The sequence below is a fragment of the Rhinichthys klamathensis genome, unplaced genomic scaffold (assembly GCF_029890125.1).
Source record: "Rhinichthys klamathensis goyatoka isolate OS25496 unplaced genomic scaffold, OSU_Roscu_1.1 h1tg000150l_1, whole genome shotgun sequence".
In the NCBI taxonomy this organism is placed as follows: Eukaryota; Metazoa; Chordata; class Actinopteri; order Cypriniformes; family Leuciscidae; genus Rhinichthys; species Rhinichthys klamathensis.
Genome location: NW_026606685.1, coordinates 2,243,355 through 2,271,074, shown reverse-complemented (window position 1 = coordinate 2,271,074; position 27,720 = coordinate 2,243,355). Strand labels below are relative to the sequence as shown.

The window sequence follows — 27,720 nt, the reverse complement described above, 5'->3', positions numbered from 1 at the left end:
GTGTTATGGGTTATGTGACCAAGCCAGAGGAACAGACTCATTTCTCAACAATATTGCTAGATAACTGTATTAATGTGGTGCAAGGGTATCAAACTTTTCCTGGAGGGCCAGGGCCACTGTCATGCAGAGTTCAGCACCTACCATAATTAAACACATCTGAACCAGCTAATCAAGGCATTTTAGCCGGAAAAGGCGTAACGACTGCTAAAGCCGCGTTTCCACCGCAATTGCCCGGAACAATTTGTCCCAGGAACTTTTTTCCCAGGAACTTTTTTTGCCCCAGACCGGTAGCTTTCTGCGTTTACATCGCGGTCTAAAGTACCGGGTAAACTGCGCGCGACTGCTCATTGCTTGCTTGTGACGGACAGTAGACTGTAAAAGACAGTAATCAGTTTTGAGCGCCACATTTATAATAAATATGGAAGAGATTCACACTGTGCTGCAGTTGTTTGAGATGTATTGGTTTACTAACCAGGTAATTAACAAAACGGCAGAAAAGAGACGAGCACTGATACTAAAGCGTGTTCAGAAAGCTCGTAATGCTAACGTTAGATCTAAAATTAGACAGCGTATGTTATCAGCTATTGCGGACATTGACCGTGAGAAGGCTGGGACGAACGCGCAGAAAATTTCTCTTCCGCAAATACGCTTAATAAAGCCTGAATCTCGTCGTCGGTCCAGCTGCCTTTTTTATTTTTATTAAATTCCATATTTGCAGACAGACAACTCTTACTGCATGGAACTTCATTACTACTGCATGAAGCCACGAACTGCAATAGATTCTAAAAATTCCGGTTAAAATAAAATGCTGCGCGGAGTTATCCAATCATAATGCGGCGTGAACACAACCAATCAGCATGTTCAGCGCACAAGCCCCACCCGCGAAAGTTCCTGAACTTTGAAAAAGTACTACCTCGCGAGCAGGGACTTTCGGAGGGGGAAATATCTACCCGGAACTTCATTTAGACCCTGCTCCTGCGGTGTAAACACACCGAGTACCAGGCCAAAGTTCCTAGTTCCTGGGTAAAGTTCCTGCGGTGGAAACGCGGCTAAGGCTGCGATACGCAGGGAAGGAGACGAGGCCGTTTTTACTGGATGTCAATGGAGGAGAGGCTTCACCACGCTGAATAAACCACTTTTGTGATGAAATAGCTTATTTAATGAATCGACAGCTCATCGGCTAATCTTCAACATGTTTGCTTTTGCTCATTCGTTTTGGATTTATCTATTTTTAGAGTTTACACTGAAAAAAATGCTGTTTTACGAGAGAAGTCACGGACAATTGGGAGACAGGTATGATTCAGTTTAAGGCACTTCTCATTCATTTCCATGCTATCCGCAAAGAGTGATTGCACAACTCTGAAAAAAAATTCAATGACGTTCAGGCTGTAATGTGATTGGATATCAAGGCATACATGATCTAAGTAAACTATTGTGCTTTCTCCAATAGAGTCATGGCCCCTTGAATCTCCCAATGCTAGAAACTTCCAGGCAGGTGTTTTGGAGCTAAACTGCAGGACAGTGGTCCTCCAGTAGTGGAGTTTGACACACGTGATGTAGTGGAACATTTCTAAAGTAAAAAGTAAAGTAAAGAAATAAAAAAAATAAAGAAATTTCTAAAGTAAAGAATCTTGGAAATGATGTTAACTGATAGAAAATGTTGTCTTTAGTAAACTTTCTCTCATCTAACTGGAGCACCAAACAGCATTATTTTCATGTCATGGCAAATAAATAAATAACTGGTTTTGATCATCATATATTTTGTTTATTGCATGAATCTTAGCATGATATTAACTGCTAAATGATTCTGTAGTCAGGTTAGCAGTGCTCAGCTCTTCTGGACAGACGGGTAGCTGGCAAAGACGGTAGTCCAGTAGTAAACCATGCGCGTTCTCAACATCTGCTTCACACTGTTCTTGTTCATACTGTTGTGGATGTCTAGGTACTTATGGCCAGTGCCGGCGAACTCGGGCCAGGCTACAGGAACACTGGACTCACCTTTGTTAGGGTCACTGTGAGGGAGAGAGAAAGAGACATTTTAGCTATCATTATGCACCACAAGTGGCACAAGGATTATTATACTTAACTAAAACTAAAACCATTCAAGAATATTTTTGTTACTTACAAATGTTCATATATATAAAAAATATATTTAATTTAGTTTAACTTCATCTATTAAAATAACAAACTAAAACTGAAATACATATTATTAAAAACTATTCCAGGGGTGTCCAAACCTGCTCCTGGAGGGCCGCCGTTCTGCAGAGTTTAGCTCCAAATTGCCTCAACACACCTGCCAGGAATTTTTTTTATTCTGCCTTTGATTAGCTGGTTCAGGTGTGTTGGTTCAGAACACGAAGGTTTTGTGAGGGAACGCAAAAGATTAGGAAAGGAACACAAAAGTTTAGTGAAAGAACGCAAAAGCTTTGCGAGCGAATGCGGAGACTGCAGAAGAAATGTTTTGCGAGCGATCGCAAAGTTTCTCCGGGGACCGCAAAAGTTTTTAAATATATTTTTTCCTCTTTTCTAATTTTTTTCCACCACCATGTCCCTTTAGAGGCTCTGTAAAAATTACTAAAACTATAACGGAAATTAAAATGAAATGAAAAAAAAAAACTATTATAGTATCTCCATTCTCCAATTTTCAATATTGGCACCAAATGGAATTGCACAACTATAGATAAGCCTTGTACTATAGTACTCTTATATTATATATATATTTTAATGATTATAGTTGCCTCTACACATTAAAGTATTTGTAATTATTTTTATGTTTATATACCCAGTTTGAGCAAAATTGGTCCAGTAGGCAATCATGTATTTGGAGACGTCACGATGGCGAGGAAAGTAGCCCAAAGGAGTCTCGAACGGCTTCCCAAACACAAACTGCAGGTCTTCAGCGTGATCGGCACCCATCCAGAGTGGGAAGATAGGCATGCGAGAGGGCTCTGTGAACAGGTAGGAGTAGGTTCGTGCAGATCTGATGGAGAAAAAAGGTTGTTTTAAGGTTTCTACTTTTCAGTTCACACTTTAGAGGTCAGTAAATAAGAAGATGAAGTCAGCTTACTTGGCATGGTCAGTGTGGAGGTACAGGGCCGCTTGGGTTGGCACCAGGAAGATGTAGTCCGTCTCAATGTCCACAATTGTTTTCTTAATATCCTTATCACTAGGGCTACTACCCCAATTGACCGTGTACTCCTGATAAGTTGCGACACCAGCGTCTTGTCCTCTAGCTTCAGACAGTGAAATCGAGAGAGCCCTGACATCTTCCCTGTTATAAATCAATAGCAGTTTTTTTTAAATTATGCCGTTGTTTGGATTATTAAAGGCCCCATGAAACGACTAGACAGGTGCAGTTTTTCTGCATAGGACACATCGGTTTATCCCTTTGTTGAAAGACCAGTTGCCTTTAGCTTACATCACTATTTTTCCAGAAAACAAAGATTGTCGTTTTAAAATGTGTATATTCTCATACACTAAAACATACTGTATGCACTACTGTTTAAAAGTTTGGAATCAGTACGATTTAAAATAAAATGTATTGCATCAGGAAGGATACATTAAATTGATAAAATATGTCAATAAAGACATTTATAATGTTACAAAAGATTTATATTTCAAATAAATATTGTCCTTTTGAACTTTCTATTTTATCAAAGAGTCTTAAAAAAAATCATGTTTCCACAAAAATATTAAGCTGCACAACTGTTTTCGACATTGATTATATTATGAATTGTTTCTTTAACAACAAATCAGCATATTTTAATGATTTCTGAAGGATCATGTGACACTGAAGACCGGAGTAATGATGCTGAATATTCAGCTTTACCAACATAGGAATAAATTTAAACTGTTATTTTAAATTGTAATATTTTACAATATTACTGTTTAGCTATATTTTTAAATAAAAAAACCCAAAAAACTGCCTCAGGGAGCAGAAGAGACTACTTACAAAGACATCTTACCGACCCCAAACTTTTGAACAGTAGTGCATTTTTTTTTATTTCAAAATATAGAATAAAATAGCCAAAAATATATTGCTAAAATAGATGCTAAAATATGTTTAAATACAAAATATGGTTTGTACAACAAACGCTTTAGTTGCTTACATTTCCTCACATATTTTTTATTTTTTATCTTAATATATAAATTTTTCCAAAAAACACGAATTGTATTTTAATATTTGATTTGAAATATATTTTCTCGCACCTTAAAGTACATTTTATATTTTTTTAATTTTACCACTTGAAGGTTTTAATGATTGTTTTCGAATTTGAAAAATATATTCCTTAAGCTATACTTTTTACAGATATTAAGCATATGTTTGAAATATATTGGGGCACAAAAAATTGCAGTATGGGTCTTCTAAAGCTTACTTTTTTCAACTTTTTACTTTAAATAGTACACTAGCATATAGGTGGCCTCAAAGCTAACATACATAAACCAAAGCCACAAAACTGGTTTTATGGGGTCTTTCAATCATTTCTAAAAATGATTCCAGATGATGAATAAATGTATAAATGTAAATGAAAAATGAATAAATGTAGCACACTTACACAGGGGTGGACACCAGAGCATTGTTGATAGAGGGGATGTCAACGGTAGCAAAGAGGTGGCCGTCCATGTCATTGACTCCAGCGATGTAGTCAATGTCAGCAGCATTTTGGAAAAGGGTTTCAGGCTCGCCGGGGATGAAGTCACCATCGATGACGGGGGACAGATCCAGTTTGTGCACAATTGGATCTGGAAAAGATAGTCAGATTTGATCTTTTGACTTTGTGCAAACCTGCATGGCTTTTATACACTGACTTGTTCACTGGTATTCCCAGTAAAAGAACGACAAGTTGTGCAGGTTTGGAACGACATGGGAGTGAGTAAAAGATGACTGAATTTGAATTTTGGTTCAACTATTGCTATAGAAAGCTAGCCTGGCTAACGTCAGACCACGTCTCATTGACATTGAGACGTGGTCTGGGAACCACATGTTCTCGTATTTGAGGCGTGGTTTACGAATGCCCAGAGCCGTTTATTGGGTGCTACGAATGTCTATCAAATGCGCCTGTACGTAGCTCATAGCCAATCGTTTCAATTATACCAGATGACGTATGTAGAGCGAAAGAAATTAGACGAGGAAGAAGACGATGGGTCAGAGATTTATTTGCGTTCTAAACTACTTAGAACAATATCCAAGGCTGCATCGAAAGGTAACTTCACGTCTGCTGCCATGTTTGATCCATAGGTATTAACAAACTGCTTCGGTGTGTCGCATAGACGTTGTCATCGTCTTGCTGCTCCCTCCCCGTTCTGTGATTGGTCCCCTTGCTGAGGCGAAAATTTGGTCCATGGTATCAGACTGCCTAGCAGTGTGAATAAAATCGTGCTGCGCAAAGGCAGTATGGGGAAACCCAGGCTAATAGAAAGCATGTAAAGGGCTAAAACACAAGCAGCCACTCTTGAATATTCTTACCACTAGCAGATGTACTTAGTTCCACATTCCCAGCAAGAGTAACAAGCTTTGGATCTGTCATCTTCAGACAAGCCACCATCTTGCTATCAGTGGGACATCCTACCTTCTTTGCGATCTAAAGGTGCACACACACATTTTTGTTGTGATATCTATTCATTAATTATTAACAAACCAAAAAAATTGAAATGCCAGTCTGTATATGAAACAGAACAGGTTATATCACTAAGTAAACACTTGCAAGTGTACAGTAAAGTGTTTCGCAAAAGGTTGGGAATGAGAGTAAACAAACCCCCAAGGATTTTGGGACCAATGTATATCAAATGCTAGCACTGTACACAATGCACTAGGTCTGTTTTATAATGAGTATTCAGCAATGTGGGACATTCATGAAGACGATGCTCACCTTCTCAGCAGATTGTCGTGGATTTCTGTTGACGGCCCAGGGACAAAGAGCAACACCACTCTGTGAGATAGCTCTGCGGACCAGGCCCTTGTTTTTAGGGGAAAGAATCTGTGCAGGATGGGACACACAACAGACCTTAGACCTTCAACCTTTATTACCGAGGACCTCTTATGGTTTTCATACCGATAATAAACCAAGCCCTCACGCAAACCTGTTGCCATTAGATTTAAAGTGAAAACATTATTTAGCCAAATTATGAGCCCTTCAAATAACGAGGGCTACTTCAACAGTTTGCATTATTGTGAAGACATTTTCAAAAATGACCTCGTCCTAGCAAATATAGCCAGACCAGCACATGTACGCCCACTCATTAAAATGTAATACATAAGCCTGCAAGCAGAATGTTTTTTTAGTTGTTTTTTTTATGAAGCACCTGGAAGTTTACGCTGGCTCCACCTGCTGACTCGCCAAAGAGAGTGATGTTGTCTGGATTACCACCGAAAGCTCTGATGTTCCTGTGTACCCAAGCGATAGCGGCGTGCTGATCCCACAGGCCATAGTTTCCTATCGACCAAAACATGCTCAGATCATCATTTAAGTACTACAATCAATTAATCAACCCATACATATGCATACAGTCAGGCACGGATTAACGCACGGGCCTACTGGGCACTTGCCCAGGGCACTGGGCCAGCAGGGGGCCCTGTAAAATGTACTGTCTATTTTTTTCAAATAATTATTTTTATTTTATTTTTATTTTCAGTAAAATTGTGTTAAATATTGAGGAATAATGTGATTTTTTTGCAGTTGCAAAGTATTAACTAGTAAATAAATCAAATAAATAATTTTAATGTATTGCTGCGCTGTTGAGAAGGACATCTAGAGGCGAGTGAAAAGCATTGCGTAATATAAAAGTCACGCGTAGAAGACGGTTACTCAAAAACCAAAACAAAAATGAGTTTAAAACCACAACCAAGGCAGAACATAGGCTAAGTTGTTTATGTTTTACAATAGTAGCCTATGGGCTTATTTTATTAACGAAATGTCAATCTTCATCTTTATAACAGAAGATATAATACAATACAACAATCTTCAAGAGTAAATCTTCAAATGTGTAACGGATTGTCACCTTAAAAAGTGTCTTTTGTGGTGGAACAAGCAATGCTATATAGCATCTTAATTTAATCTTTGTTTTATTATTTTAGTTCATTAACTAATTGTTAACTCAACTAATTTAACGTAAAGACCTGGATACTAGAATTAGGCTACTAAATAAAACTAAATAAATGTCAACTAGCCTAAATGCATTGATTAGAATTGCCATTGACTAAAGATTTTCTAGTCGACGACTAGTAGTCATTCCTTTAAGCAATTAGTCGACTAATCTCAAGTTAATATTAATTTCTGCTTAAATACTGAGTGGAGGCATATAGCCTATTCCACGCTCAAGCAAGCGCATGCATAAATATTGCCTCAAAGCACCGGCAAAAGCAGGCTAATGATAATATATGTCTGGAAAAAAACTAGGCATTTTTATTGTTTTAATAATAATAAATTAATTAATTAAATCAGTGTCGGCTCGGCTGCAATCATATCTATATCTCCGCTGTAAAGTGGATGCGCCTTTAGAGAGAAATGCACCTTTCATATCATATCAGCCTAATCAGCATTTGCTTTCGATTCGAATTTTTTCGTTTAAAAGTGGACATTTCAAGCTTTATATAGAAATATTCATCATGTATGTGAGGCTATACACTGTGTTTCAGTTCATTTTTGAGACGCGCTCCAGTTCACGCCACGGAGACCATGAAAGCGCGCCCTGTTTGTTTTATTTTTTTTTACAAAAGCACAACGTTTTCTTGTTATTGTGAGTTTACAAAAATAAAAGTAGCTACTTGCGACTGATGCATTATTCTTTTCTGTACAGGCCTATGACCAGAAAAGATTGAGTAGGCCTATTTCAAGTTGTTTCCACTGTTGATAGGAAAATGCAAGTGTTCGCGCCGACGCCTGCCATGCAGTGCGCGCTGCACACTCCGCACACGCACTTGGATATGCATTTATCTAGGTTAAAGTTAGAGCGAGCTGCCATGCCAGACGGATAAGTTATTTTCATGTTTAACAAATCAAATCATGCATTTTCTACCTACCGCGAGTAAGCGCTGCACCAGTTTGAAAAAGGTAAAAGCATAACGAGCGTAACGAGCGAGAGGCCCCACACTGGGGGATGCAGAGATGTTGCTGCGTCTGTTATTATTAACATTTCTGATTGTTTAAATGACCAGCCCTCGGGGGTCCCCTCAAAATGCCTGGCTTGCCTGCCCACTGTTGTCCAAAAAATTGGTGAAGGGGGCCTTTGAGACATCCGTGCCCAGGGCACATCATCGCCTTAATCCGTCCCTGCATACAGTACATATACAATCTCTAAAACAGTGGAGTCAAGTCATGCTTTGCTTTTGTTCACGAACCTTTTGCATTCCCCTGAGAAACTTTGCAAAGTTTTTCGAGGGAATGCTACGGAGCCCCTAAAGTGGCACGGTGAAGGAAAATGAGAGGGAGGAAAAATGATTTGCCAATGCTTTTGCATTATCTCGCAAAACCTTTGCGTTCCCCCTAGAAACTTTGCGCTCCCTCGCAAAAACTTTTGCGTTCCGCCGTGAAACTTTGCGTTCGCTCGCAAAGAGCTCAAAACAAAAGGTTTTGCGAGCGAACTCAAAATTTCTCGGGAGAACGCAAAAGCATTGATTATTTTCGCAAAAGTTTCGCAAGCTAATGCAAAGTTTACTACGGAGGCCCTAAATGGACATGGTGATGAAAAAAGATGGGAGGAAAAATTATAATGCTTTTGCGTTCTCTCACAAATGTTTTCAGCGCCATTCCCCTTTAGGTGCTCCGTTCCTTTGCAAATCTTTTGCGTTCCCCCAATAAATTTACGTTCGCCCGCAAAGAAGTTTTGCAAGTGAACGCAAGTTTCCCTTGGTAACGTAAAAGATTTGTAAAGGAACGGAGCACCTAAAGGGGAATGGCGCTGAAAAAATTATGGGATGGGAGAAAAAAAAATATTTTAATGCTTTCGTGTTCTCTTGCAAAAGTTTTGCTTTCCGCTGAGAAATAATATGTTCGCTCACACAACCTTTGCATTCCCTCGCAAAACTTTTGCGTTCTCCCGAAAAACTTTGAATTCGCTCGCAATAACTTTTGCGAAAGTTTTGCGAGCAAACGCATAGTTTATACGGGTAAACGCAAAGTTTCTCGAGGCTAACGCAAAACTTTTACAAGAGAACGCAAAGAGCATTAACATATAATTTTTCCTCCCATCTCATTTTTTTTTATCACCATATGATCACCATATTTATGACTTATATTCAAATGAAATTTACCAGGTGCGTCAGCATCTCCGCTGCTGAGGAATCCGAGGGCTCCGACACGGTAGTTGAACGTCACCACGATGACATTTCCTCTGTCTGCAATCTCCTGTCCATCATAAAGGTAGTTGTTCAAGAAGTTTGCACCCATCCCACCACCCATCAGGAAGCCACCACCATAGATGAACACCATAACAGGCAAATTGGTAGACACTGCAAAAAAGAGGTTCAAGCCAGACATATTTGTTAAAATGTTATTCTCAAAGGGCTAGTTCATCAAAAATGAAAATTCTGTCAAAGTTTTCCCATCAAACACTGCAAAACAACTTTGGACCCCATTGACTTTCATTGTATGGACAAAAATGTTTTGCGCAAGTCATACAAGTTTGGAATGTCATGAGGTTGAGTAAATGATGACAGGATTTTCTTTTTTTTGGTAAACGATCCCTTTAACATACTTTTTTTGTCTTGTGAATTAGAACAGGTTTGCGTTACCAGAACGTCCGTGAGGGACCCAGATGTTCAGGTAGAGACAGTCCTCACTGCCCAAGACTTCTTTACCGAGAATATTGAGCTGCATACACCTATTTGCATACTCAGTGGCTTTCAGGACACCTGTGCAGGGAGAGTCAGCAAGAGTAAGCTGTTAATACACTCACGCACTTATTTTAGACCCCAGCTAGGCCTGGTAATCAGTGCCTAAAAAGGTCTAGACAAGCTTGCACGACAGACAGGTATACGCACCATCCCAGCCTGGGTGAGGAACCGGCTTCGCCAATCTGCCAGGTTGAGCAGCGAAAGGAATTCCCTTGAACACGTCCACATAGCGGAAGAGTCCAACACTACGACTCTTTCCCTGTACCATCCCTCCCTCTGTGTACACAGATCCCAGCTGCAACATGTTCACAATTAAATTTGGCTAGAAATTGCAGCATAGCATAGTATTTTGAGCATTTTAGCCACTTCCTGCCACAGTGTCAGGTTTAGATTTCCTGCATTTCTATTCTCTACTAAAACTTTTGCTTCTGCTCGCGAAACTGCATTGCAAATACAGAATTTCTCTGGGAGAAGTAAAAGTTTTTACTTTCCCCTTAGGGGCTACTTATTAAAGTTAAAATAGATATAATTTTAATTAAAAGATTCATAATAAGACTTAGTATTATTTCTTCTTATTAAAGGCACCATGTGTAATTTTCGCCGCTACAGGTCGCTTATTTAAAAAAGGCTTAGCTTGATGACGCCATGATTTCGCAGAATCATGGGAGTTCCTCTACAGCCGGAGGAAAACAATCCGATGGGACTCGGGCAGTCATGGATGATGTATTAAAGATTTATTAACGTTATGAAGCAGGACGGGGCTGAAAGCCACTGGAGCGATTGCTAAAGAGAGACAAACGCGACACACGGCTCGAGAGCAGTGGAGCTTTTATTATGCCGCAGACGACCACTTCCTCTTTTTCCGGTCATGCGTATGTGTGGTAACGCAGCACTGTTTTATCATAGTATTATTGAGTGTGTTGAAAGTTATAATGCTACTCTGGTTTGCTGCTATGCGGCTACTATGAGACACTTGTTGCACACTGCAGTAAGCTAGATCAATTTTAGGCATGGTAAAACATGGTACTCGCGGTAAATCAAGAAAACGAGATTTAAACATTAAGACTGTGTTGAGCTATATAACAATGATTAGTTTTCTGTCCATGATTGTATCCAAACAGTTGCTCACCTGTCTAATAAAACGGATAATATATTAAAGAGTCTTTGGTGTTTCCATGGTTTCAACATAATAAAACAGGAAATCGAGGGTAACGCTGGTTTGATGGCATTGATAGGCGACGCACGGACACGGTCCCTGGCCTGGTTAAAATGACTTATTTCTCTGGATTTAAACATTCTTAGAAATATTTGGGATAATGTAAGTAGCCTACACAAGTCAACAAAATATATAACATTGTTTTAGTGGTTTTTGGATATTTTAATCCAAAAATCTTACATATTGTGCCTTTAATATAGTACTTCACAATAACTTCATTATTAAACTAAACTACTAAAGCATAATAAGTTAAACATATACATAACTCTCAAGCATTTAATAATTATATGTATGTTATATGTTATATTTAAATAACTCTTTAAATCCCCAAATTGACTATAAACCTATTAAATACAAATCTTTACTTGAATTCATATCATAGCTTACAGAAGCTGCATTTGCTGTCCCCAGGATGAGGGCAACAGAGATGAAAACTCCCAGCATCGCCATCATCAGATAGTGGCTGCAAGTGTGGCACTGAAGGGAATTCTGTCTGCTTTTATTAACTCAAACGCAAATCATATCTCTCTTCGTTCCCAGGTGTCACAAAGCCATATCTTACCAAAAGTACACAGTCCCTTCTAGTAACTGGACCACATGTGTGCAGTTGTGTTAAAGTCTCACGGAGACTTCATTAGAGCTTTGTGTAATCTCAATGACAGAAACACATTTTCTTTTCCATTTCAGAGAAATATTTATGAATGATAAAAACCTTTGAGCCTTTTGCAATAAACAAATCAATTCTCCATCTGCAAAAATGGGTAAATACAATACGGGCTAGTTGCCACTTTTATTTTCTCTATTGAACATTTCTCAGGGTTGATTTATTTTTTCAATTTACTTTATGTATAAACGCACCTTAAAGTGTTGGCTACAAATAAAATGAAATAAAAAAAAGTTTAGGGTCGGTATGATTTTTTTAAAATGTTTCAGTCTTTTGAAAGAAAGCTGCATTTATTTAATAAAAAATTACAAACAGGAATATTGTAAAATATTATTGCAATGTAAAAGTTAATATAAATGCCATGTATTCCTGTGCATTGGAAGCATCATTACTTTAGTCTTTGGTTCTTCAGAAATCATTATACTATGCTGATTTGCTCCTCAAAAAACATTTCTTATTATTAATGTTGAAAACGGTTGTGCTGCTTAATGTTTGTGGAAATCAATTCTTTGATAAACAGCATAAAAAAAAAAAAATTGAAATCTGTTGTAACCATGTAGAAGTCTTTACTCTCAGTTTTGATCAATTTAATGCATCCTTGACGAAAAGTATTTAAAAAATACTCAAACTTTTGAATATATAAATAAATAAATAAATAAATAAATGCTGGGCAGCAATCAGAAGAGAAAAAAAAAACTATGCATAGAAGTATCTGAAACATACAACTAACAATTGTGTGACTATTTTGATACTGTTAATGAACATTCAGTTAAGTTGCAACTTCTCTTTTATTACTGTATGTCAGATAACAGATGACAAAACCATTTATTATCCAAAAAAAAAAAAAAAAAACTAATTTCTATCAGTGTCCAAAGTTGTTTTTTACATTTACACATCCAATCCTTTATAAGTGCCAGACATGAAACTGAAGGAGAATTACATGTAATCTGCAATCTCAGTTTCCATTTCGTTGTCACTCGCATCAGAAGGCTTGTAATCTTCATCATCATCGTCGTCATCTTCGTCTTCCTCGTCTCCGCTGTCAACAGTTTTGGGTCTAGTTCTTGTAGGCTTTTGGGTGGATGATGCTACATCAATAAAATATCACACAATATACAAAATAAAGCCATTTTTATTTAATAAATATTATTTAGCTATATTTAATAATTAAAGGTGGGGTATGTGATTCTCTTTTTTGTACATTTTTTCAAAATAACTTGAAATCCTATTCCTAACCCACTTACAGCCACTGAGTTAGAAGCACTGAAATGAAAATTAAGCAATTTAATCATCTGTGGAACGGGCAGGACTCGAAAAACTCCAGCCAATCATTTCCAAGACCACCAGAATCATTGGACAGTAAGTCCGTCAATCAAACGGTTGTACCACACCCCCCTCCCCCCAGCGCGCGTGACCCCCGTCGTGCGCATACTCAAAGTTTGTGACGCATGCGCATCTCGTCAGTAAAGCCGGTTCCATGATTAGTAGTGAATCGTCATTACAATCTCTCGCGCATCTGAGTTTTCGCTCGTGCATGATTACGCGTCCATGTTCTTCGAATGGGTGGAGTCAGAGCCGGCGTTGGAGGAAAGAAGGTAGGACCATTTGAATTGTATATTTTCAAAATCTGCCGGTCGTTTTCCAAATCACATACCCCACCTTTTACAATGCATTTTTTGTGTGTGTGTGTGTGTGTGTGTGTTTTACCTGGGCGGTTAGGTTGGACGTGTTGCTGGATCATTTCAGAAATTATATTCCTAAGATCGTCGGCCGTGTGGGGCACACACCAGCCATCTCTCTCATCACACACTTCCTCTTTTCCATCATTCGTATGGATGATATTCTTTATTCTTAAAAGAAGAAAAAGAAAAGTGCTGTAAAGGTCTGGAGGAGTGGGATTGAATTAAATGATTGAAAAGAAAGACATCAAAGTTCCAACCTGATCTCACAGGAAAACGTAACTATGTTAAAAGGTGGCGATTTACTATCAGTGTTCTTTTAGTATTATTGAGAAATGAATATGTTTGTTATAATTATTTTTTTATATTTTTATATTTTCTATTTTAATTTAAATTTTAGTTAAAGTATTAGAATTTTTTTTTTAAATTTTTGTCATTTAAAAGGTACACTATGTAACCAAAACATGTTTTTGTCTTACCCTGATTCACTATGGTAAGCCTATTAGAAGTGTTTATATTTATGCAGCTTTGGGTATTTGGACGGGGCCCCAACTGCATTGGCACATCAACTACCTAGAGTTGCTTGCGCTGGGCCGCTTTAAATCGCCACTACTAGGCAAGCACGTACTGGTCCGAACGGATAGCACTGCGGCCGTTGCATACATCAACCATCAAGGTGGTCTACGCTCCCGTCGCATGTCGCAACTTGCTCGCCATCTCCTCCTATGGAGTCAGAAGCATCAGAACTCATGCTCATGACAGCCCCTCCCTGGCGCATTCCTCTGAGGAAGGACTTGATTTCTCAGAGACGGGGCACCCTATGGCACCCGCGTCCAGACCTCTGGAATCTCCACGTATGGTCTCTAGATGGGACGCGGAGGACTTAGGTGATCTACCCCAGGTGGTGGTAGACCCAGCCCTATCTTTGCGCCTGTACATGGACCGAAAGCAGAGCTTCAGGACCTCAGACCAGCTCTTTGTCTGTTATGAAGGCCAGCAGAAGGAAAAGGCTGTTTCTAAGCAGAGGATGGCCCACGGAAAAGTGGATGCCATCGTCTTGGCGTACCAAACCCAAGGCGTGCCGTGCCCCCTCGGGTTGAGAGCTCACTCTACCAGAAGTGTTGCTTCCTCCTGGGCACTGGCGCATGGGCGCCTCGCTGACGATATATGTAGAGCTGCGGGCTGGGCGACACCCAGCATGTTTGCCAGATTCTATAGTCTGTGTGTCGAGCCAGTGTCCTCCCGTGTACTCGCCCCAAGTGGCCAGTGAACGCCGGGTAACCACACTGCCATTCACCTCCTATTGACCGAATATGTACGCTTATTTTTGCTTTTCATGCGAGTTCCCCAAACCGGCCAACACTGTTGAGTTCCTCCACCACCCTCGGCAGTCGAACGTGGCAGAGTGTCCGACGCCAGGCCTAACACTCTAATGTGACTAATGTGTATTCTTTCAAGGTAAGGCTTCCCTATCGGCGAGCCTGTGTCTTTCCCTTGGCAGAGTCCGCTCTGCCGAATGTAGGCAATTAGCTGAGATAAAATAAAATTCTTATACATTTTTATTTATTTCAGTTAAAATGTATTTTATTTCAAAAGACAATTTTTTAAAATTGTTTTAGTTTTAGTTAACTATAAAACCCGTTTTATATGAATTCGTATGATGTGAATAGTACAGAAATGTATGATTATTAGAAACCAAAATTAAGGCCCCTAAACACACCCATCACTAGGGCGTTAGCAGATCATACGAAAACGTACTTCCAAATGAGATTGTACGAATTAGCCACAAATTCATTCGAATTAGCCACAAATTCATTCGAATTAGCCACAAATTCATTCGAATTAGCCACAAATTCATACGAATTAGCCACAAATTCATACGAATTAGCCACAAATTCATACGAATTAGCCACAAATTCATACGAATTAGCCACAAATTCATACGAATTAGCCACAAATTCACCAAAACGTAAAATACTTACGAATTGCAATGAGATTGTGTTGAAAGTTCTTACTTTTCTACATCCAGATCACACAGCTGGTAGAACATCTGCCGGTATGGAGGGAGCATTCCCTCCCGGAACATGTAGACTGAGTCCTTGAGAGAAAGTTCCACAAAACTGGTTTAAAACGCTTCCTCGACATTAGCTGCTGATCAAGGCAAAATCCACTGTGCTATAACATTTAAATTAAAAATTAAATAACTGAAAATACCTTTAGTATGTACTTGGCAGTAGCAGGTTTGGGTCCTGTAGATGAAGAACTCTCCTGGGTGATGTCAGATACGCTCGCAGGTTGAGGAACTAAAGAAGTGAACGAAACAACCATACACTACCATGAAAAGCTTTGATCATTTACAGTTAAAAAGTTTAAAATACTACACTACCGGTTCAAAAGTTTGGGGCCAGTACATGCTTTAAAAAAAATTGTTTTTATATATATATACTTTTATTCAGAAAGGATGCATTAAATTGATCAAATGTGACAGTGAAGATATTTATAATACGAAAGATTTCTATTTTAAATAAACGCTGTTCTGTTGAACTTTCTATTCATTAAATAATCCGGAAAAAATTATGCATAACAATTTCCACAAAAATATTAAGCAGCAAAACTGTTTTCAACATTGATAATAAATTAATAAATGTTTCTTGAGCAGCAAATCAGCATATCAGAATGATTTCTAAAGGATCATGTGACTCTGAAGACTTAATGATGCTGAAAATTCAACTTTGCTATCAGAGGAATAAATTACATTTTAAAACATATTCAAGTAGGAAAGTTATTTTAAATTGTAAAAATATTTCACAATATTTTCAGTGTTTTACTTTATTTTTGATCCAATAAATTCAGCATTGGTAAGCTTAAAATACTTCTTTACAAAACATTATAACATTTTTAACAACCCCAAACTTTTAAATAGACATTAATCTCTTTAAGTTTTAGAACCCAAAACCTCTTGGATTATAAAGGTCAGAGAGGAAAAACGAAGTAATTATATAATGAACACCTTAAGGGGAACACTGTGTGCCAGAACATTTGTATCTGTGTTTTTGTACCTGCCCTGTTGATAGTGGTTGGGCGGGTGTAATGATAAGCGCTTCTCTTGGATTTCACTGGCATGTCATTGACACCAAATCCTACAGAGACAGAAAATTACAGGAATTATGTGTGTATTGTCATTTGTACTCACAACTTGTGTCAAAAAACGTTCTGCAATCTTATGGACAGTTTTGTATAGCAGTCTTGGCATGTTTAAGTCGAGGAATAAATCATATTTAGGACTGTTATGAATGTGTTTTGGTTGATCGCTCACCATGTTTCATTCCGTAGCGGATCCTGAAGTCTAGAACCTGGTAGATTTTTGCTTCAGCTCTTTTTCGAGGATCGTATCCAAACCTGACCCACAAACTCCTCCACGGCCCTGTTAACTACACGTAAAAACTATTTTCATGTGAGGTTGTAAGATACAGTTGCCATCAAAATTATTCAACCCCCCGGAGACTGTAATAATTGAGCTTTTCTAAAGATACAGAGTTAAAATTAGTGGCAAATTAAAAGTGATAATGTTAATATATAATGTAGTTCTCGAGTTTTAGTTTTATTTTTTTTTTTGGTAATACAGCTACCGGTATGTCATAACGCTACTTATTTGCATGGTATGGTACAAAATTGTGTTAAAACACAGTTAAGCCTTTGGAAACTCTATAATAAAACTGAATTAGCTTGTGGTATTACACATACATACATTTAGTCCATGCATGTGCCAAAGTTAGTTGAGTTGCAAATATGGCCAAGTCAAAAGAGCTCTCACAAAAGCTATAGAGAACAAATTGTTTTATTACATTAGAAAGTCTATGGCTACAAGAAGATTTCCAAAACACTAAAATGTTCCTAAAGACACAGCTGGCAGCCTTATTCAGAAGTTTAAAGTTTGTTGTACCAGAAAACCTTTGAGGGTTTTGAAGAAAAATCACAATATCATTAAGAGGAATAAAATGTTTGATCAGAGCAACTGAGAAAACCCCTCAATTTACTGCCCAAAAACTTGCAAGATGACCTGATGAAAGGAGAACACTAAGACAAGCATGGCCTTTATGTTGGGACATCTTGCCGAATGCCACTCTTGACCAAGAAAAACACTTGAAGAAATGAATATGCTAAAATTCATTTGGATAGACCTGTAGACTGTAGACATTTGGATAGACTGTATGAATTCTTTGAAGTATCAAGCCATTTTGGCAAAGAAGGTGATGCCTTCGGTGCAGAGACTGAAGCTTGATGATCAATGGACTTTCCTGCAGGACAGCCAGCCCAAAAAAAGACATCCAAATCTACTTAAGTTTGGTTCAGGGCTCAGTTGTAGAATGTGGCCTGTACAGTTTTCAGATTTAAATCTCATTAAAAATATTTGGTGGAAAACCAAAGATTATCAGTGATCTGGAAGCTTTTTCAAGTGAGGAATGGGCCAAGATTGCAGTGGAAAGGTGACAGAACCTTCTAAGCACTTACAGGCAGCGTTTATTGGAGGTTATAAAGAATAAGAGAAGTTTGACTTTTGGGGGTTGAATAATATTGTAAATGAATGGGGTTTTATTTCCCCATTACCTTTAAATTCTCAGAATCACTCAAATGTGTATTAATAAACTTTCTATTGTTGAATTGTTTTCATAAAATGTTATTCTCGGCAGCTGAATGTCTTGCAGGTCAAGGGGGTTGAATTTTGATTGCAACCGTATATAGGTCGGCCCACACCAAAAATCTGGGTATCAAAATGTAATGCCTAGAAATAAACATTTTATGATTTTAAAAAACAACTTTCACTATTTCTAAATCACTAATCTAAAAAGAAAAATTGTGACATCGACTATGTGAACAAAAATCAAATCAGTGGTCTTTATTTTTTACACAAACTAAAGGATTTTATGCCAACCATGGAATTTAGGGTTACTTCTGAATGGCAGTCTTGAACTTTAGGCTTTCTGTGCAATAAGATGGGTTTAGAGACAGTATTTTAACACACTGAAAAGAATACCACATTATATTTAAGTTTATTAAACGTAGAGTTTTCTCTGTTAAACTACTCACCATGTAGTACGCCACATAAGGGAGGAGGTGCTTCATCTTCTCAGGGTGAACGTTGACGTTGGCCTTGACGGCATTGCGAGACCATATGGGCCTTTTCTCGAAAAGCTGCGGATTAATCATATTAATCAGTAGTATTTTCAAATGAAACCGCATTGGAGCACAGGTGGGATTATGATAAGATAAGGACATTTTCCCATAATATATAACCAGAGTTGTTGTCCAATAGTTGCTTAAGTTGACGTTGACAGCTTTTTTAAAAAACAACTTATAGTTTTAACCTTTCACCTAGTTGTCAAACATCCACTCCCACGAAGCATTGAGAATTACGTAAACGAGTCTCATATATGCAACATATATGCACTCTTGTTCAAAAGTTTGGGGTCAGAAAGATTTTTTTTTAATGTTTTTGAAAGAACTCTCTTATGCTTACCAAGACTGCATTTATTTGATCATAAATACATTAAAAACAGTTATATTGTGTGATATTATTAATAAAATTTAAGCTGTTTGATATTTTAATATATTTAAAAATGTCCTTTATTCCAATGAATTTACTTGAAATAGAAATCATTTTGTCTTTACTGTCTCCTACTGACCACTAAACTTTTGAATGGCAATGTATCTGAATATTCTTTTTCCAATATATTGTTTTAATATTATAATCAATTAGTACAAAAAAGTAATTGTGTTTTTTTTACAATGTCGTCAGCTTCTTCTTAATGTGATTTTTAGTTTAGCCCCTCATATAATATTTTAAAATAAATATTTTTTTGCTTCAAATCAAATGTTGTAATGTTGTGATCATCTTGGAGATGGTTGATGTATTTAACACATTGAAAACATGTAGAACAATTTTACCAACCTGTTTGAGTTGCTGCTCTACCTTTACATCGCTAGGATGGATGCAGACCTTTTTCCAGCTGGTCACTGCAGCTTCTAGAGGTCCTGATGGAACGGTCTTGTCATCAAAGTTGACAAAAATGGCATTGTTTGGCCGGCGAGCCCGATTCGGGGCAATAAGATGATCTTTTAGGAGAACAGACTGCATTGCAGTCTCCCTGCTGTTTATTGGGAAGCAGACAAATTATGTAATCAACAAAACAAACCACCAAAAACACACATACAGCTGAACTTAGAACAGTTCGGATCATTTGCAGTTGCAACCAGTCAACTTTTCAGGTCCTACTTCAGCTTACCTGTGCAATACATCTGGACGATAGTAATAATCCACAGCCGTGTCCAGGCGAGAGAAAATGGGAGGAGGAAGGAAAAGTGGCACAGGACTGTCATAGAATTCCTTCTTCTCAGGTTTGCACAAAATGATCTTGTCGTACAAAGACACCTGGTTGCCATCTGGATCACTGTGAGATGCCAGGTACTGGAAGTCAGCCATTCCTGAAGAATCAAGATCAAGAATGTGTGAGTATTAAAGGGATAGTCCACCCAAAATTGAAAACTTTGCCATTTTTTACTCACCCCCATGTCATTTCAACCCTTTGAAACAATATATTACAGTATATATATATTTAATCTCTCTGTAGTTTGGACCACATCGTTCTAAGAAATATCTTCTTTTGTGTTCCAACAGGGTGAGTACATGATGATAGAATTTTGATTTTTGGGTGAAGTTGGAATTGCAACTCTAACTAGAAAGTAAAGTTTGTTGGGACAAACTTTGTTGTTGATTTGACAAGCTTTAAATTTAGTGAAGTGGAAAGAAAGAAAGAGTGTTGCTAGCATGAATTAACATGTCTTAGCACATTGCTAGCATGGATTAGCATGTTTTGCTAACATGTTTTAACAGGTTGCTAACATGAATTAGCATGTTGATAAGATGGTTTAACATGTTGCTAGCATGTTTTAACATGAATTAGCATGTTGCTAACATGATTTTACACTTTGCTAGCATGAATTAGCATGTTTTAACATGATTCACATTTTGCTAGCATGATTTAACATGTTGGTAACATAATTGTACACTTTGCTAACATGAATTAACATGTTGCTAACATGTTTTAGCATTTTGTCCTAGGATAGTCATTAAGCTTTGCCAGTGATAGACAGGTTAAATAATACTCTAGAAGTCTTATTGTACAAAAGTTTTGACCCCCTCATTAAAAGCCTGAGACTTTTTGTAGTTTTGATGTTTGAAGAAAATAGTCGGATCAGTTTAAAAAGATACATCAGCCCGAGTCAGAACAGTCTGAAGGTCTGAGCAGAGTTTGGTGGATGTAGCTTGAAAGCCCTAGGAGGAGGTACTTATAATTTTTGCTAAGAATAATAATAATAAGCTTAAATAGTAGATCAGTATGTTGGCTGTCAAGCCAACATAAAAACTAAGGCTGCAATCGCAATTAACATGGAAATCGCACTTAACCGATTTGGATTATTGCGATTATGAAATCGCAAAGGCTGCGATTATTTGTTATACGCAGCTTGTCAGTGACGGACGGCTCTGTGATCCGTAGTAAATGCTGCTCCATCTGAAAGCACTGTGAGTTTGAGTCGCTTATATCGTGCATTTGAAAAAGCAACACGCATCAAACAGCTTTCCAAACATGAGAAGCATTTATGAACCTCTTGTCCAACAAAAGACAACATTTAATAAATCAATCAAAGCATTTCAATCTTCTGTTTATTCAGCTACAGATAGTATGATGCCCATAGGGATTTCCTGGAATGACGGGCGTTATCTACTTCTGCGGCGGGGCATATTTGGACTGTCTGCGTGAGAGCGCCGGCGTTCAGATGGAGCAGCATTTACTACCGATCGGCCGTGCTGCACTGACAAGCTGCGCATAAAATAATCGCAGCCTTTGCCAAATCGCGTGCGGTTTCATTTCGATTAATCGTGCAGCCCTAATAAAAACTGTATTCATGTAGCATATAATTTAAAATAAAAAAGATCAAGAATAATAATATATATTTAAGTTGTGGTAGAAATTTCTTACATTCATTTAAAAATATTAATTCTATTATTTTAGAAAATACTAGATGGTGAATGTAGACTTTTATACCTTGAAATTTATATGTGGTTCCTATAAGTCCCACTATCTCCATGCTGATTTGGGTCTCTGAACTGTTTCCTTTGCGGGTTCTGCGGCGCACTCTGAGCAGCAGGTTGGTGGAGGAGTAGCGGTTTCCATAAGCGGGATGGCAGAAAGGATCTTTCGGCCGAAAGCGGAGTTCAAGTCTTTTAGAAGAATCTGCATATGTCTGTCCAAAAAAAACAAACAAAAAAAAAAAAAAAAATCCCAGATTTAAATACAATCTACTATACACTCAGTATACACATTTATTACCACTAATATATCATCATCCAATAAATTTGGCTAAATGAAATGGAATCATTTGCTAATATAACAGAATTGAAAATCAGATGTCATGTGATTTTTACATAATGTATAAAACACATCTGCTATGTTATTATTATTATTATGTAGGGAAAGGTGTCATTAATCAAATAGTTTAAAATCAGACAAAATAAAATACAATGACACAAAAAAGTCTGTCAAGAAATACATCTAAAAGTATTCCTTAAATGACGTATTTTAAAACAAGGAAGGGACATCACAATTATTGTACTGCAATGTAACAAATAAAACCATGGAATGCAAAGCATTGATGTCAGAGTCTTTTCTCCTCAGCTGTCATTTACATCAGCCATGTAAAAGATTAATGTAAGTCACAAGGACTGATCTAGAAATCAGTATCACTCTGAAATAAAGCAACAAAAATTCAGAGTCAGCCTAAATGAACACAGTCTAAAAGCATGTGTCTTTTTCATTTAAGCAGCAATGCAATATGATCACCTTGGACACTCCCTCTTCGCCGCCAATACTGTCCAGCATTCTGTCCACATTGTTTACGACTCCCGGGTATTCAACACACAATAGATTAGTGTCAGACAGGACAAGTGTTGCTGTATTTCCTGACACAACAGCTGTATCTTTGCTTTCTCCTTCTGTGCGTGGGGAAACCGGATTGTTTGTATTCGTATGATCCATTTTCACACGATTTTTGTTCGACGCTTATGCATACCTAAACCCCATCTTTTCAATGGTGTATTTCTATTAAAGTGTGTCTTGGTAAACAGTTAAACAGCGAGCGTACATGAACGTGTCCGTTTGTGAAAATCGTCCGGGTAGAACTGCAGGCCAGGAGAAGGAACGTTTGTTCCGGCTCTCTGTGCGCATGCGCAGTAACAATCACCAAGCATGGAGGACGTGAGCGGCTGAAGATTTTTACAATAAAATCACCCTGGACCGCCAAATAAAGTAAGATTTTTGAAATTGCCTCATATTTAAACGTATAGTGGTGTTGTAAAAAGCAATGTTGCTCTAATTAACCGACAAGCTTATGTTAATGGACATTGTTGGACAGGACCCTCTCCATGGCCAGTCGAAAAAAAAAAACAATTAAAAAATGTGTAGAAAATCAAAGAGCCATTTGTTTCGAGTATCTGGAAATTAAATATTTGTGCATCGCGATGATAATCAAATATATAGTAGCACGTTCAAGTTTGGAAAAGAATTACACTGATGCAATGACAACATAAATGTTGTAAACATCACTCTAAGTAGTTGACACATAGAAGTTTGTTAACGTTACTTGTTTTTGATTTATTACCCAATGAGACATACATGAGTATGTCAAACCTCAAGTGTCAAACCTAATGTAAGAACCTCAGAAAGGTTTTAGCTAAAATAACAGTACTTCACTAATGTCTTATTGTAAATCATAATAATAATAATATCTGGTAACACTTATATTTATAAGGTTTATAAGGTTCATTAGTTAACATTAGTTAATGTATTAACTAACATTAACTAACCCTGAGCAATACATTTGTTATTGTATTTATTAATCTTTGTTAACGTTAATAAAAATTCAGCTGTTCAATTGTTTGTTCATGTTAGTTCACAGTCCATTAACTAATGTTAACAAATACAACCTTTGATTTTAATTACGTATTAGTAAATGTTGAAATTAATATTAACTAAGATTAATAAATGCTGTAGAAGTGTTGTTCATTCTTAGTTCATGTTAACTAAGGTAGTTAACTAATGTTAACTAATGAACTTTATTGTAAAGTGTTACCAACCATATATATTATAAAATTATTACACAGAGAAAGATGATGCGCAGATCAAGAATTAGCATAACAGTATACTTCTAATGATATATTATAAAATTATTACACTTTATGTATGTTTATTTAACATGTATGTATGTATGTATGTAAGTGGTCAAATCGATTAATCAAGATAATCGCATCTAACATAAAAGTTTGAATATATATACATACACACACACACACACACACACATACATATATAAATAAATTTTTTCCCCGTTTAAACAGAGAAAGATGATGCGCAGATCGAGAATTAGCGTCCGCCCCAATGTGAAGCCCACAGGCCGAGCTCCGGTAGCTTCTCAAGATAATGTTCAGCTTCCCCAGGGTCTTGCTGACTCTGCTCCTTCTGAGGGGTCAGAGGTCATGGCTGAGAAGTTGAAGACTGACCCACCTATAGCATTGGGGCGGAGTAATGAGGAAGCCTCTCAGAGCAGCAGCTCTAATAACCAGTTGGAGGCCATTAGCCATGGAGCGTGAGTCTGAAACTTCAGTCTTATAAATATCAATCTGATTATGTTTATTAAACAGCAATTTTGTAAATCTGAATGTGTAAAATTTTTAGACTTTTAGAATCATTTAATTGGAGTAAAGACATACAGTATGAGACATATTTCAACATTAAATTTTGAAATGAAAATTTAAATTTACATACATGTACATTCCGGGGACACACTTCACGACTAGCTGAAACATTCTAAGAGTGACTGAACACACTTACAGACTGTTTCCAACGACCTCAGCAGATTTTAAACACTGTGAACACCAACTGAACGCGACTCTGCGTGTTTGGGCATGATCAGTCGTAAGTATCAAATAGCATTCATAATCGGCCTTACAGTCGTTAAGTGTGTCCTCGGCTGTAGTTAGTGTTGTCAAAAATATAGATATTTTGATATGCATCGATACTGAAATACCGGTCCCGACTCCCAATACTCCTTTTCTGCAGTATCGATATTCAGAAATTCCAGTATCGTGACAACACTGATGGTATTATCTTTGGTCCTGTGACTAATCAGTATTTCCTTTATGTTTTTTCACCAATTCTAACCATTTTAAATTATCTTTCAGTGTGGGAAATACATTTTTTAAAATTCAAATATTCCATTAAGTTGTCAATTAATGTAGGTCATAAAAACTGCATGTCTGTTAATTACTTATTAGAGACGATACATTTTAGTTGTAGCAATTATCATAGGATACTGCTAAAGCTGCTTTAAAATGGTAAATGGTAAATGGACTGCATTTATATAGCGCTTTCACAGACCCAATGGCCACCAAAGCGCTTTACATTTGCCTCACATTCACCCATTCACACACTCATTCATACACCGACGGGCTTTAAGAATTATGATGTTCCTCAGAATTTTCTTTGTTAGGTTACTACTAGGACTAGATTTTGTTATGTCATTACTTTATGCAAGAGAGATTGCCAGTTTTATCACTGATTCTTTGCTTCACAACAGGGATGTAGCATCTAAAAGTTCTGATGCCCAGGATTCAGCAAGCACCTCTGTGACTTCTGGCCCTCAGAGGAGGAAACGCTTCACAGCTCTGCCCAACTTAGCCAAACCACGAGCTTCCCCAGCCTCCTCTAGGACTCCTAAATCACCATCCAAGTCCCCTGTAAAACCAGTAACACCCAGTGAGACTGAAACATCAACCCCCACTGCAGAGACATCCCTTCAGATACTTGAGCCTGGCCACAACTCCAGCGCTCCTGGAAGACGGAGACCTCCTGGAGGGGGCAGACAGGCCAAAGCACAGCCCATCCCTGAAGCCCCACTGCGGAATGACCAAGAGACAGAGACTCAAGAGGATGGGGGATTGGAAGACACTGTTGTACCGTTGAGCGTCCAGCAAGGGGAGTCCCAACGTCCCCTTAGAACTTCCAAACCTGATACTATTTTGGTTCATGAAAACCCTCCAGAGTGTCCGGTTCCTCCTGCTGTGGAAGACATGGTCGCACAGCAGGAGAGTGTTTCTGAGCCACCTCTGGGACAAAGCCAAACTGATCTGTTAAGAGAAAGACTTAAAAAACTTCAGTCGCCATTGAAAATTCTCAAATCGTTAAAAACTCTGAACGACCCGGCAGACATGGTCAGGTTAGCTCAGGCACGGAAACTTCGGGAGCTTCTTAAAAAAGAAATGAACAAAAACAAGGTGTGTATGTGCTTTACATTAGTTTGTTTTTTTGTTGTGTGCAAAGAAAAAAGGTGGTTCTGTGTTTGATCTGGGCAAAAAAAAAGAAAAGCTTTTGATCTTTATAATATGTGTGTATATATATATATATATATATATATATATATATATATATATATATATCAGTATTTAGGTGTGCTATGCAAAACCTAATATATTGGTAAAGAATAAACAATCAAAAATAGTCAAGGCATGTTTTCCCTTAACTGATTTTCTTAAAGGAACCGTATGTAAGATTGTGGCCTAAACTGGTACTGCAATCACTTTCAAATTACTGTAGAGCGGTGTATCCCCTCCCCCCTGACTCGAGGTTGCCAGATAGGCTGCAGGATCCAGCAAATTCTTCTTCGTTTTCAGCCGTCTCCATCTTTCAAAGGCATCTCCTATACAAATCCTTGTTTTATTTCGGACTTTGTCACAAAGTATTTTGGAATCACAACGAGGTTTTTTTGGATTCGTAACGTTAGACATTTTTTTATCCGACACGTTTGTAGCTGCAGCTGTGGTAACTACAGCAGAGCTGGCAACCCGGATGCCGCAACACTGCTGACTTTGTGATTGGTAGATAGGTGGAGGGTGGCGCATCAGACCAAAACACAACATGACAACATCAACATCAGTTGAGGGCTGCAACTTCACTTTTTAAATAACAATATCCTGTCCGGACTACTGTTGTCAGTGATATAAGTATTTGAAATGAACATGATTTCTTAATGTCTAGTGCCATATCAGGGCCATTTTATGATTAATTGAAATACATTTCTTACATACGGTTCCTTTAAGTAATTTGCATTTTTATGCTCCAATATGACAATAAATACAGACATTGTAGTGAGTGGCAATATTTACCTATTTACACTACCATTCAAAAGTTTGGTAGAGATTTGTTAATGTTTGTTTTGAAAGAAGTCTTTTCTGCTCACCAATGCTGCAATTATTTAAACAAAAATATAGTAAAACCTGTAATATTGTGAAATATTATTACAACTGCTTTCTATTTTAATATATTTTAAAATGTAATTTATTCCTGTAATGGCAAAGCTGAATTTTAAACATCATTACTTCATTCAGTGTCACATGATCCTGCAGAAATCATTCAAAAATGCTTATTAGCTGCTCAAGAAACATTTCTTATTAGTGTCAGTGTTGAAAACTTAATACGTATATACATTAAGTTTTGTCCCAGGCTAAAAAGGATTTTCACTGAATCACAATTGAATCAGTACTGTAACCCTGGCATATTTTGGGACTATCACTTTATGTGGAATTCCTAAGGGAATTATTTCAATGCTTTTAAAATGCTACCCTGACCTCTCCATTGACACTTGAATCTAGGAAGACAAGAAGAAACCAAAGTTGGGAATCAAAGAACGCAAGGCACCTAAAGATCACACCAAAATGACCATGAGAGAGCTGCTCTATTACCTGCCCGTTTCCAACCCAATGAAGTACGTGCTGTTCTTAATTCCTTTGTGTGTTTAGGAAGTCCATGTGAACGCAAGTGTTGATATTGGATTTTCGATGCATGTAATGGGGTGTGCAGGGATTAAGACAAACTGATTATTGACAGAGTGTTTTCTAGTTTTCAATGCCTTGGTTTTCTGTACAGGTCTTTCACTGATGAAGAGCAAAAAGCATCAGAGACAGAATTAGATGACTCTCCTACACCAACGTAAGCCTAATCACCCTGTCAATCTCCAAATAGTGCACAAATGCCATTAAGATGTCTATTCAATGCGGGTGGTGTATTGCAGACATTTAAAAAATTCTTATGGTTTAGATTGGATGTGAATCCATATAATTTTGTATTATTATTATTTGCTTTGCATAGAGTGCTATTTTAAAGGCTCCTAATTTTGTTTTGAAGGTCTCCTACAATAGGTTTACATGCATCCAAGTCAA

General features: G+C 37.6%; 3 protein-coding genes across 4 annotated transcripts in view; 1 reads left to right on the top strand and 2 right to left on the bottom strand.

Annotated features, from left to right (window-relative positions):
* Positions 1-1,743: 1,743 nt before the first annotated feature.
* On the bottom strand, positions 1,744-11,545 carry cel.2 (carboxyl ester lipase, tandem duplicate 2). Its single transcript, XM_056258341.1, has 11 exons — positions 11,436-11,545; positions 9,980-10,127; positions 9,731-9,850; positions 9,251-9,448; positions 6,304-6,434; positions 5,871-5,978; positions 5,468-5,582; positions 4,557-4,743; positions 3,068-3,271; positions 2,783-2,980; positions 1,744-2,012 (listed from the first exon to the last, which is right to left on the bottom strand). The coding sequence occupies exons 1-11, from the start codon at positions 11,499-11,501 to the stop codon at positions 1,829-1,831; spliced, it is 1,659 nt and encodes a 552-aa protein (XP_056114316.1). The 5' UTR covers positions 11,502-11,545; the 3' UTR covers positions 1,744-1,828.
* A 1,007-nt stretch (positions 11,546-12,552) lies between these two features.
* Positions 12,553-22,592, bottom strand: gtf3c5 (general transcription factor IIIC, polypeptide 5). Its single transcript, XM_056258340.1, has 11 exons — positions 22,292-22,592; positions 21,497-21,695; positions 19,676-19,874; positions 19,342-19,540; positions 18,480-18,584; positions 16,708-16,822; positions 16,451-16,531; positions 15,606-15,694; positions 15,407-15,489; positions 13,420-13,562; positions 12,553-12,800 (listed from the first exon to the last, which is right to left on the bottom strand). Exons 1-11 carry the CDS (start codon positions 22,484-22,486, stop codon positions 12,649-12,651), a joined length of 1,560 nt encoding a protein of 519 aa, XP_056114315.1. The 5' UTR covers positions 22,487-22,592; the 3' UTR covers positions 12,553-12,648.
* zgc:162472 (uncharacterized protein LOC553495 homolog) overlaps positions 19,807-27,720 on the top strand; it is a 21,427-nt gene continuing 13,513 nt past the window's right edge. The window contains exons 1-5 of one of the 2 annotated variants that reach the window (XM_056258338.1): positions 19,807-19,898; positions 23,845-24,092; positions 25,083-25,779; positions 27,154-27,266; positions 27,428-27,490. In XM_056258338.1, the coding sequence (XP_056114313.1) occupies positions 19,848-19,898; positions 23,845-24,092; positions 25,083-25,779; positions 27,154-27,266; positions 27,428-27,490 (1,172 nt within the window). In that variant the 5' untranslated portion in view covers positions 19,807-19,847. Of the gene's footprint in view, positions 19,899-22,683; positions 22,757-23,844; positions 24,093-25,082; positions 25,780-27,153; positions 27,267-27,427; positions 27,491-27,720 lie in introns of those variants that run through there. The other variant, XM_056258339.1, reaches the window with a different exon arrangement.